This window comes from Ictidomys tridecemlineatus, chromosome 10 (genome assembly GCF_052094955.1).
Source record: "Ictidomys tridecemlineatus isolate mIctTri1 chromosome 10, mIctTri1.hap1, whole genome shotgun sequence".
NCBI classification, from domain to species: Eukaryota; Metazoa; Chordata; class Mammalia; order Rodentia; family Sciuridae; genus Ictidomys; species Ictidomys tridecemlineatus.
In genome coordinates this window covers 17,965,270-17,978,313 of record NC_135486.1, presented here as the reverse complement: position 1 = coordinate 17,978,313, position 13,044 = coordinate 17,965,270, and the positions used below count along the sequence as shown (strand labels likewise).

The 13,044-nt window shown below is 35.6% G+C and overlaps 1 protein-coding gene across 2 annotated transcripts in view; it reads right to left on the bottom strand.

The window, feature by feature from the left end:
• Pla2g4a (phospholipase A2 group IVA) overlaps positions 1–13,044 on the bottom strand; it is a 136,318-nt gene that overhangs the window by 109,020 nt on the left and 14,254 nt on the right. Inside the window, exons 1-2 of one of the 2 annotated variants that reach the window (XM_078022503.1) lie at positions 4,023–4,117; positions 1,482–1,581 (exon numbers count right to left, since the gene is read on the bottom strand). In XM_078022503.1, coding sequence (XP_077878629.1) covers positions 1,482–1,514 — 33 coding nt within the window. In that variant the 5' untranslated portion in view covers positions 1,515–1,581; positions 4,023–4,117. Of the gene's footprint in view, positions 1–1,481; positions 1,582–4,022; positions 4,118–13,044 lie in introns of those variants that run through there. The other variant, XM_013356145.4, reaches the window with a different exon arrangement.

The window sequence follows — 13,044 nt, the reverse complement described above, 5'->3', positions numbered from 1 at the left end:
GACACATTTTAAAGGTACAGAGATTAGGAAAGATTGGTATTGGTGCAAACAGACTAATACTCCAATTAGGAAATAGACCAAGCCACACATAATGGTTTTATTTAAAGCAAATTACTACTGCCATTCAGTGAGGATATTATTGTTATCAGTAGACTAGATAAAGAGTTCGGGGTATATTCTGATAATATAACAATATGTGACAGTGGGAAAGTATGGAATTTTGTGCCACATGACAATGTTAGTGAATCTCACAGATGATGTTGAATGCAGATATTTATACAAAGGTCAAAAACAAGAAAAAACATGATAATAGAGATTAAATATTGGTTTGCTTTGGTAGGTTTTTTGACTATAAAAGATATGAGCCAGCCTTCTAGAGTACTTATAATGAATGTTTTATCTGGGTTATGGTTTTATGGATGGAGTACACATGTAATACCTCAATCTAAAAAAAGAAAAAGAAAAGGGAGAGAGAGTTAAGTAGAGAAACTTGCAAAACAAAACAGACATAATCAACAGCAAGAAAACAAGAACAGAAGAAATCTGAGAAGAATCTCAAGAAAAGAATAACCAGGAGAGTCAGGGAAAGAAACTGGGAAATCATTGATTTAGCACCGAAGAATAAACTGATGAGAGCTTTCAATGAAAAGAAAGGCTGAGCCCAGTTTCCAGTGATTGTGAGCAGAAGGGGAGAAAGTACTACATAGAACTGAAACCCTTTAACCCCACTATCCAGGCAGGGCAAGAAAGGAAATAGAAAACGGAGAAGGATGTTGGATAAAAGGACATTGTTTCATTTTAAGTAAAAACGAGGCTGTGGATTATCTTAATATTCATAAATCCCATTTCTAACACAATAAATCTGAGTCTCATCTGTTGTATTTGGCAAGGAAATCTCTGGGTTTTGATCAGAAAAAAAGAATGCATATTTCCCATGGAGTTTGGAAAATTACATTCGATTATTAAATTTGAATTATTCAACTCTTCACTAAAAGCTAACCAACCATAGAAGAGTTTGTTTAAACATTTCTAACTAAGGGAAAGTTTATGGAATTAATTGTCCCAGAAATGCATACCAAAACATAGCCCTGAACCCAAAAATCTGTGAATCTTCTCTTCACTGTCTTGTGAAGGATGGAACTCTACAATCTGATGATAGCTAAGTGCTAGCTTAGCTTCATTTTTTAAAATTATTCCATGAAGTTCAGTATTATCACAAATGTTTTGGTAATTTTTCCTCCTAAGTCCCTCTTCTCTAGAAACTTCCAGTGATTTAAAAAAAAAAAAAAAAGACATGTGTTAGTTTAATTATGTACTGTAGCCTGTTTTATATTAATATTATACATTAATTTTATAAATTCAATTAGAACTTCAAAGAATTATTATAGACTTTTGTTTTATCAATAACACCAGAAATACACAGACATGGAAATATATCAGCCCCTCTCCCTGAAAGAATACAAAAATAGTAAATTACTTACAATAATATGCTGGTAAGGATCTATGAAAGACATTTTGGTTTCAGTTACAGGAATTTTCACACTTCAAAGGTCTTCTTTGGCACTCCAACTTCTTCAAAGCCTACAAAAATAAACAATCACTATTGGTAAGCTTCCTCTTGGATGCAGTTTGGAGATATAAATGATGATAAGGATGAGTCTCAAAAGTGTACCCAAGGGGACCAGATGAATTGAATTTCCCACTGTGCATATGAATGAGTACACACACATGACTTAGGGAAAGGACGAATATATTTTGATAGTAACATTTAATTTCCATATTTATTTGTTCAAATTTGTTCTGAGTAAAATTAGGAAACTACAGGGGCTTTTTTGCTTTCATTTGCAAAGTAGTTTATGAGAAATTCATTGAAATTACGAAACACTGAAATTATTTTGGTGCCACTTATAATGGTACCAAATGGTTTCTTTTCTCAGTTGGTCAGCATTATACAAATTCACAATAAGAAATAAATAATTCTTTTACCTTAGCTATTTGTTAGGAATTTAAAATATACATTCACATCGAATGTGAACTTTAGTAATGACATTTTTTTTCTTTAATTTTTATTGTTGGTTGTTCAAAACATTACATAGTTCTTGACATATCATATTTCACACTTTGATTAGTAATGACATTTTTAAAAAAAGTTTGTTCATTATATATAAGGCAGCAGTTTATTTTAGAAGCAGTTATATGAAAATATTCTATTAGAGAAATATTCTCTTGTACTTTTTTTTCTCTTCTTCCACAATTACTCCATATTATTTAAATTAAAATAAAAATTAGTCAAGGAACATCTTTGTTATTTCATCACAAAATTTTTCCCTAAAATTTTATATAATGACACACACACACACACACACACACACACACACAATGCAACATTCTATAAGTAACATCTAATTTGGAACATCTATTTAAATATCTTTATTATTTATGTAGTGTGTAAATTCTGAAATATATTTATTTCAGAATAAAACACATTTGCTTTTAAAATTTTAACCACTTATTTATTTATTTTGGTACCAGGGATTAAACCCGGGGGTGCTTAACCATTCCATGCCTTTTTATTTTGAGACAGGGTCTCACTTAGTTGCTGAGGCTGACTTTGAACTTGTGATCCTCCTGCCTCAGATGGAGGCAGGGATTACAGACAGGCGCCACCGCACATGACTCACTCTTTCTTTTTAAAATATCACCTTTTTAAAAAAATTATAAAAAATGTTCTATGCTCATTGTTTCAATACAAACTGCTGAATTAAATGAAGAATAAAGGACAAACATTACTATTATTCCAAGCTATATCAACACATTTTCATATATTTAGAGTAAAAGGAAAAGAGAGAATTTGAGACATTTTTAACAAAAATAGGCTCTCCTCATATGCCATTGGTTTTTTAAACTCATTCCTTCATCATTTTTTAATGTGAAATCTATGAAGCAGTAATATAAGAAAGGTAAAAATGACCCACAGTCTTCTATTTTAAAATGATCAAAAATAAGAATACCTGGGCTGGGGATACAGCTCAGTTGGTAGAGTGCTTGCCTCACATGCAAAAGGCCCTGGATTCAATCTCCAGCACCACACACACACACACAACACACACAAACACACACACACACAAACACACACACACACAAACACACACACACACAAACACACACACACACAAACACACACACACACACACACACATAAACACACACACACACACACACACACCCTCTTCTTCATTTTGGCCTTTTAGTCATCATTATTTTTAATCAGTAAAAGACATCTTTTAAAGTAAGACTGTTATTTACAATAATCACTTCTTATACTGATATTATATTTTATGTTTCAACATGCATTTTCATCAGACTAAAAGTGAATACAGCATCTAAAATCAATTTGTAAATTCAAGACTTTCTAGTATCCAGAACTGCAAGTAGTACATTTCCATTCTTTACCCATTATCTAGTCAATTCTGGGTACAGCAGCACAAAGATGACTAAGATACTCAGTTATCACCTTTCTGTTATTTTGTTGGATTTGGCTATTATTTTCATGAATTTTCAGGTTTCTTTCCAGTGAAGACTTCCCTGATCATATTATTTAAAATTGGCAGAAACCTCACTTTTCTGGTTTTATTACTAACATCTACTGCAGTTTTTGTTGTATTTTTAAAAATCCATATCTCCTCATTAGAATAGCTCCATGAAGGCAGATGCTTTTGTGTTTTGTTTATTGTAAAATTCCTAGACCCCATGTAGGTGCAGATGGACACTTTACATAGACATGCTAAATGAAAGAATAAGACAATGAATCAATGGGAGACTACATTTATACAACTAAGAGAAATAATTTTCAAGCCCAGTTACGCTAACACATTTTAATCAAGCCAAGTAAAGTTCCTTTCTATGCATTCATAAGCTTGTTCATACTCACTCCTCGCCCCATCTGTATTAATCCATTTCACTATGATAATGAAATACCTGAGACTAGGTAACATCTAAAGACAAGAGTTATTTTGGCTCACAGTTTGGGTCTAAGGTCAAGGGCCCACATCTGCTGATGGTCTTCCTGCTGACCAAGTCCTGTGGCCGTACGTAGCATCTCAGGGAAATGCACAGGAGCATGTGTGTGTTCTCTAGTCTCTCTCACAAAACCACCAGAATTCAATCATGAGGGCTCCACCTTAATGATCTTATCTAATCCTAGTCACTGCCCAAGGCCACACCTCTGTACACTATAATCACATTAAACTTCCACCCTGTTAATTTTTCATAATGGGGATTAAACTCCAACGTTGGTTTCAGAAGGAAAAAACCCATATTCCAGCCATGGCACCATCTTACTCTGGAATACTGCTTCTCTTTTTCCTCTGATTATTTTTCCCTAATTATCTGCATATTGCCAACATTCAAACATGATTATTCATGTATTGCTGTATCATACTGTGCCTTTGACTGGTCTCTAAATATTCTTGAAACAACTTTTTGAATTGAAGAAGTAACAGTATAAAAAGATACAGGCCAAACTACAATAAGGTGATTTGTGATTCTGATATTTGTAATATAAGAAATAAATATCTACACCAGGTAATATGATCCTATTTAGCACTTCTGATTATCAGGATTTTTTGAGCTATTTCTGTTAATCTTACTAAAATGATCAGCACTGACTTGATCTACCGTTATAGCTAATGTTTTTATGCTGATTAACTCAAGGTGTGTCTAAGCAGTTCCTGAGTCTGAACACAACACTCTAGATTTGCTGGTGGGATATAGCCTTACATATGGCAAAATAAAAAAATCATGTGATTCACCATAACCATCCGTATTTCCCTTATATCATTACCCGCAGAAGTTAACTAATTTCTGATTATAAATCCTCTTCCCAAGCATCTGATAGGCCACACAAAGCTCCTGTGCCCAAGAGCATGAGACCTTTAAACTGCTACAGTAGTAGTAATTCCTCCCATTCTAGAGGCTGAAACATCCATGTAGTTGTAAAGGCTATGCCAGGAGAGTGCTATCAGGTATTCAACACCACAGAGAAAAATCACACCACTTTCCTCATGGAAGCAATGGCATTTGTTGATAATGACGATATGGATATGGTATCTAATTGTGATTTCACATCCTGTGACCCAAGTTACTCTTCCATAAATGTGAATAGCACTATACCTTCAATATTAATAAGGACCAAATTAATTAATTAATTACAACGGAAGATATCAATAGATACTTAATGTATATCACTTTCTCCTTCAAGACAAAATTCACAGCAACTCATTAATAAAAATGTCATAAAGTCACTTGAAAAATGTACTCTTGTAATCATTGTTGTGACTGTGGAAAATGAGAAAATTATGATGCATTTATCATCCAACAAACAAACATGCAGAATATAATTTGCACTATGTAAGGTGTTTGGGAACAAATGATGAGCCCAAACCAAATGTATTATGAAACCCTGTGGCCCTGCAGACTCCAGACTTCACACCATTCATACTGGAACCTCAAGAAGTAAACAGGACCATGGTAATTATTCTCATCAGAGTTTTTTGAGTTAAAAGCAATGCATGGGCTGGCTGAGGATTGTAGCTCAGTGGTACTGTGTCTACCAGGTGCAAGGTCCTGGGTGTGATACATAGCACCGCAATAAAAACAACCAATAAAATTGGTACTAATGACAGAGCATTTGCTGGATTCCATAGCCATTGAATTCCTAAACAGTAATTTTATCCAAGAAATCTTTCATTCATTCAATCAATATGTCTTTGCAAAGTTACCTAGTCTGTGCTGGTGCTGGGAATGCAGCACTGAGAAAAGCATACCCCTTGCCTTCAAGAAATCTGATAAGTAATCTACAGGCAGCAATAAGCACAGCCTAGCATGATAATTAACACTCCTTTGGTGCTTGCTATGCTGTATGGAATCAATGTCTTCAATTGAAAGGGAATCCTGAACCCTACTGTTCTATAAAAGCATGTTCCATGAGTTTCTACTCCTATCGTAGAAAGTTGGAAATCTTCAACACAGCCTCCAACTGTTTTCAAACCTATTTACTGCAAACCAAAGCAGGATAACCTTTTTCTATCACAATATGACACACAAACATTCACATACACAAGCTAAATACGGAAACAAGTTTAATATGATACTTTTACTAAGAACCATGTACACTACTTGTTCTTTTTTTTTTTTTTTCTATTTCATTTGTTTAAATGCAGGTAGCATCCCACTGAATTGATGTGATGACTCACCCGCAACAGTTTGAAAAATAAAGGCCTAAAGACTTCATGATTAGATTTCTATCTACTTCCTCATCCTTACCCCACCACTCAACTCTCTCCTTTTCTTTCTGGTACAGTCATGCTGGGTTTCTTTCCTTTCTTCAAATGTTTCTGGCTGTGTAACATTTAGAGCTATAACCCACCTCTTCTATTCATCCATTTATTCAACCAAAGTTCAGACCACAATTAATTATATCAAGTATTGTTCCAGGGGCTACAGAGGCAGAAGTGTGGGTTGGATACATTCCCTCACTTCTTGGAGCTTACATTTCTAGAGGGCAATCAGAAAACAAGCAATCCAAGAAATAAATGTAACAATTTTTGAAATAGTTATTTATGACATGATGGAAACAAGCCAAAAGCTGAAATACTGAATAAATATAGAGACTAGGCTCTGGAAAGGCAGGACCATAGGGGGTTGAGGGGGAGTGGGTTTAGAATGCAATGTTCCCAGCAGGCAGCTGGAGGAAGTGAGAGAAGACAGGAGGTCGGTGAATAGTGACCAAAAGCAAAAGTAGCTTATGATGAGGTTGGAAGTAGAGGCCAGGGCAGATCACATAGGGCCTGGTAGACAACTCCTGTGCACATGGCTAACTCTGATGCATCCATTAGGACTCAGTTTAAATGTCACTTCCACAGAGTGGCTTTCTGTGACCTTCAAAGTATATTTGGTCTATCTCCTATCAGTTCCATTTGTACTCTGGACTTCTTTAAGTCTTTCATTCCACTTACAGAGATACTACACAATATCTGCTTTTCCTGAGAGAACTAAAAAATGTATAGTCAGTAACCATATTTTTTTTCTAGTATTAACCCTAGTGCCTATCATAGTGCCTGAAATATAGTGGGTTCCAGGTAAAGATTTGATGGGTAGAAGTATGATAGATCATATTATTCAAAGTAATGCATGTTTATGCATGAAGGGGATTCACAGAATAGAGCAAGCAGTCCCTACTGATGTTCTACTTGTTCATTCTAACTATTCTTAATGTCAAGGATGCTAACTATCCATCTCCACTTGAAAAAATAAAAAGTAGAACAAGTGCTATTCCAGAAGGGGTGAGATTAGCACTAAAAATGTTTAGAGGAAATCTTTGCTGGGACCCATAGTTTACTGTCAGCAACTTTATTTCCTCTTTTCATTTTCAACAACTCAATTCATAACTACTCTGTTTGCTACCTATTAACCACAACTATATCATGAAGCCAGTCTTGGGCAGAGAATGGAGACATCCCCACACTAAAGCCAATAGCTAGAAATAGGCTAAAGATAGCTAACTTAAAAATTCTTGTAATATTGTGATATTCTCTCTTTCCCCCACCTCTCTACATGTGCATAGGACCACTAGGTTAAAAACATTAGATATTAGCCAGGAGCAGTAGCACACACCTATAATCCCAGCAGCTAGGGAAGCTGAGGCAGGAGAATCTCAAGTTCAAAGCCAGCCTCAGAAACTTAGTGAGACCCAAAGCAACTTAGCAAGACCCTGTCTCTAAATAATATATATATATATATGACTGGGAATATGGCTCCATTGTTAAGTGCCTCAATTCCCAGTACCCCCCCAAAAAAGAAAGGAATATTAGATATTAAATAAACATTACTCATGACATTTAATATTTTAGTTCTAGAGTAACTTTATTTTGATTCTATCTCAATTTAACCCTTCTCCTGTTTTCATAGCTTTTGTTAACTTTTAGATGTTAAAAAAAATGAATTTATAAACTGAAATACCAGGTTCATTTAGAGTTAAAGCCAGAACCTATTCCAGGAAGGGAGAAGCAAGGTCATTGACATTTTTCTCCTCCCCTGCCCTGGGTTTAACTCTTCTAAGCTTGATAACTCTGATTTTATCCCTCATGGTTAGAGAATAATGAAGTAAAAGAGAAAAATAGGAACAAGAAAGTAATTATTTCATGGTTTTAAACTGGCTGTGTGCTCTCTGGGTCTTGTATGAGTTACAGCTATTTCTTTCCCTTATGGATGCTTCTTGCTGCCTCTTTTGAGTAGTCTAGTTTTAAGGTCTCCTCTCTATATTCCTTGACCTATCCAAATGCATCTCTGCTCTAGTTGGGAACTTGTGTGCCCTTCAACAACCCAGTGCATCCTGTGGTTCACATACAGTTTTCTTTCCAAAGGTTCTTTCATGCCACTAGATTAACCACTTGAAGACCTTTTAGTCCACAGGGAACACTCATAAGTGTTTCCTTTCTTCCCACAGACCCTGAGTATGCAATTATTTCAAGAATGAAACTCTCTAGTGCTATCTGTGTACCTTTGTATATTTCAAGCTGGGCTACATGCTAGCTTACTAAAGGATGCACATATTAAATCTTCTCATGAGCTTTCTAAGAAGTCTCCTTTTAAAGCCCCTCTCTAGATTGGAGTTTAGGAGGTATTTTCCTTCCTATTTATCTCCCCAAGACAAAGAGGATTGTATTTATAGCAGTACCCTCCAAAAATAAATAAATAAATGACAACACCAAAAGCCTTCCAAAAATTTCCCCACATCTCTACTTTATTCCTCCAACATACATGAAGTAGGTAAGTTTTTCATTTATATAATATTCATTGGTCTGGCTTTTTTTTTCCCAAAAATGTAAAGAGTAGGTTGTTTCACAATCCAGTGTATTTTTTTGTATCTTAAGTTTTATATCGTGGACCAACTTCCAAAATGGCAGAATGAGAAACTTAGGAAACCCTCTCCCCAGAAGGCATTGACAAAAATCATGAAGAATTATTATAAGCAACCACTTAGGAACTGGAAGCTGGCCAAAAGGTATACAACAAAATGAAAGTATTTATTATTCTTTTTAAGTATGCTAAACCTCAAGAACAATAACAGTCTGGCATTATAGGAATGGGTTCCTCCTACTCTCCCCCAGTTCCTCAGCATGAAGTTCTAACTGAGACGGCAGGGAAGCCCTGAGAATCTATAGCTCTGCTACTTGCTGATCAGGGTTGGGTATAACTGTGTTTGGAGCAGGAAAATTCCACATCCTGGAAGACAAAGAGATCACAGTCACCAATAATCATGGAAGTACAGTGGTAGCATGGGATCCATAATGGTTGGGCCACACAGCAAAATAACCGATCAGCCAGAAAGTTCAAAGGCAGATCTAAAGAAAGTGACAATTAAAGAAAGCTTTGCCAAGGCCCAACTGATTCCTGGGGGTCTGAAAGGCTGTGGGTACACAAAATGTTACTAAGTGTGAGGCCTCATGAAAGCAGAAAGCAACTGTCAGGGAGCACTTATAAACTCCCTGAACTTCAAAAGCATTTCCAAAGCCACATGAAGACCAAATGGCAGAGTGGAAGACATACTCAAGATGTGTAAGCAAGTCTCTGGTGGCTCACTGAATAATAGCTTCACTATGCTTACCTAGGAGTAACCCTTAGGAAAACAAGCCTAAGAGTAAAAATAAGAATTACAAACAAACAAAACATCCGAATGGGCACCACAGAGAATGAACACTGCACAAGACTCTTGAGAGCAAATTAAGGAAAGTCACTGAAACAAACCAAGAGCAACCATAATTCCCCCAGAGGAAAGATCCAAATAGCTTCCAAAGATGCCACAATATATATTCTAGACCTAATATGTAATCTAAAATTTCCAGTTTCCAAAAATAATAATGAATATAAACAACAAAAACAGTGTGCACCCTACATAGGGCAGTCCCAGAGCAAGAGAAGAGAGAGAAAAAAAATAAGACAACAAATAATGGATGAAATTTCTCAAAACTGATTTAAAACACATCAAAAAGCTCAGTTATTCTAACTAGGATAAATACAAAAAAAGAGATCTCATCAAGACACATCACAGTCAATGTGTTAAGTCAAAGACAAAAAAGGAAAATCTTGAGAAAAACAAGAGAAAAAAATCACGCCTAACAGACATGAAAACCAAAATCAGATTAACAGATGACTTTTCATCAGAACCAAAGGAGGCCAGAAGGCAATAGGAAGACATATTCAAGCTGCTTAAAGAATAAAGCTAGAATAGAATGAATCAGACATAACTTTCCTTTGTTAATATATGAATACATGACCAGTGAAACTCCCCACCATGTTAAACCACAAGAATGGGATCCTAACTAGAATAAGTTATACTCCACATATATATGACACATCAAAATATACTCTACTGTCATGCATATCTAAAAAGAACAAATGAAAATTTTTGAAAAAAAAAGCTATAAACCAAGAATATATTACCCACCAAAACTATCTTTTAAAGAAGAGAAATTTAGATATTGCCACATCAATAAAGATAGAGAGAATTCATTGCTAGAAGACAAGCATTATTAAAAATAGGAAAGGCAAAGGGATGTAGCTTAGTGGTAGAATACTAGCCTACCTTCCATGAGGACCTGGGTTTAAATCCCCAGCACCACATAAAAAGAAAAAAGAAGAAGAAAAAGAAAAAGAAAGAAAAGAAATAGTAAAGAAAGTTCTTCAGGCTGAAAAAAAAAGCGATAGCAAACCAGTAACTGAAGTGCACCCATAGCAAGAGAGAGAGCACCAATAAAGACCAATAAAGTTAATTATTTCAATTTTTTAAACTGACACATATTTTTTCTGTTTTTTTAACTGATACATAAGTCAATTTTATAAAATAATAATTATAAAAGTGTATTGTTGGGCTTATTTAAACAGGTAACATATATAGCACAAAAAAGAAGGAATGAGCCATTTGCGGACAAGAAAATAATACCAGATGATAACTGAACCACAGGAAGAAATTAAAAGTACCAGAAGCAGTAAATATGTAGCTTAATATAAAATATTCTATAAATGTGATTTTTTTCCTTTTAGTCTCTAAACTTCTTTAAAATGCATAGAATTTATAAAGAAATAGATTATGGTACTTTATTATCAGATTTATAATACAAATACACATAATGAATATTAGAAGAAGAGTACCACAGGAGTGGGGAAGGATTGTACTTCTATGCAAAGTTTCTATATTTTATAGGAATTAAGCTACTATTTATATGAGGCACATTGCAATGCATTAAGGTACATAGGTTAATTCTTAGAACTGCCACTAAGAAAATCATTCAAAAAATGTATTAAAATGCCAACAAAGGAATTAAGATGAAACACCAGAAAATATTTGCTTGATATAAGGAGCAGAATAATAAATAAATAAAGAAGAAAAAGAAATGAGACATATAGAAAACAGAAAAACACAATGGCAAAAAGAAATCTAACCATTTCTCTAACAACATTAAATGGGAATGGATTGAACCCTCTAGTCAAAAGCCAGCGGTTGTCAGTCTGGGTAAAACCTGATACATAGAAAAGACTGATAAAATCCAAATAAGCTCTGCAATTTGATTAATATTATTGTGCCAATGTCAATTTCCTGCTTCTGATCATGAAATGTGGTTATGTAAGGTGTTACAATGGGGAGAACTAAGCAGAGAGTGTATGGGAACTCCCTATGGCATTTTTGCTGGTTCTTAAAACTATTTCAAAATTTTAAGTCAACTTTAAGAAAATCCAGTTCATATAGACAGATCTAATTTGGATGCACAATATTCATGCCAAAGCTATGCCCCAAGGAAATAACAAAGCAATTCTATGAGGAATAGTTATTGGTACCCAGTTCACTTTCCTCGGGACAAAATCAACACTTACTATAGTCAGACAGTGACTACGTTTTCAGTTCCAGTTAGGGACAGGCATCCACTCCCCCCTCCCCCCGCCATAACTGTTAATAGTAGCAGCAGATATTTTAGGTTTCTGTGGAATTAAGGCATCTCTATCCAACTCTCCACATTAAACACTAGGAAAATGTTTTATCCCCACAATGAGCTCAGTCCTGGAAAACTTATGGCCACCAGGTTGCACAACCGTTATAATGAATGGTCCTAAGACAGCAGGCTTTTTGTTTTTTTGTTTCTTATAACTAAGCTAAATAACCAGTCTTGGTGTGTGTCCACTGTCTTTCAAGAAAGTCTGAAGAAAGAGATATGAAGCTCATGCCTTGTTTGTTTTTTAAATTTTTGTTCTGTCTTACCCGCCCCCACCTTGTAATTAGAAACTTCCTGAACACTAATGAGAGGGGAATCGGGCTCACTTTCCACGCTGGTTTGCAGTGAATGCTGGAGGGTGTGTGGTCTGACCAAAACCTCTAAGTCATGCTGCTAGAGCAAGACCGGCTTCTCAGAAAAAGTGAATAAGAAGCAAAACCCCAGCCTGGAGTATACAGTCACTGCTCTGCGTACAGTGATAATGACGAGAGGAAAAGGGAGGGGCTCTTATGAGGGTTGTCACATTTAGAGGGAAAAAGGAAAAGAATCCAAAGGATCCTTTTCTCTTCCTTCCACTCCACCTTTAGAGCAGAGGAGGCCCCAGGAAGCTCTTCTCTGAAGCCGTGGAAGCTTCTCCACTGGAGCCAGGCTGAGTCCAAGTCCCTCTCCTCCCTTCTCTACCTCTGGCCTCCTGATCTTCAATTTCCTCATCTGTAGAATGGGGAAACGGTCCCTACACCTCACATGGGCCATGAGAGAATGAAATGAGAAACTGTATGCAAATTCCAACCACAGTACCTCAGGGACCATAAATTAGCACAATAACAACCTATTATACTTGTCATTTTTTACAACACTGATGCTTTCCCCAAACCTTTGCATGACCTTTGTGAGAATTATTTGGCTCTATGGAGATTTCTAAGAAGTTTCAAAAAGGCAAATTTTTTGAGCACTTTTTACAAAGACTATGTACTTTTTGTACTTTCACACTTGACAA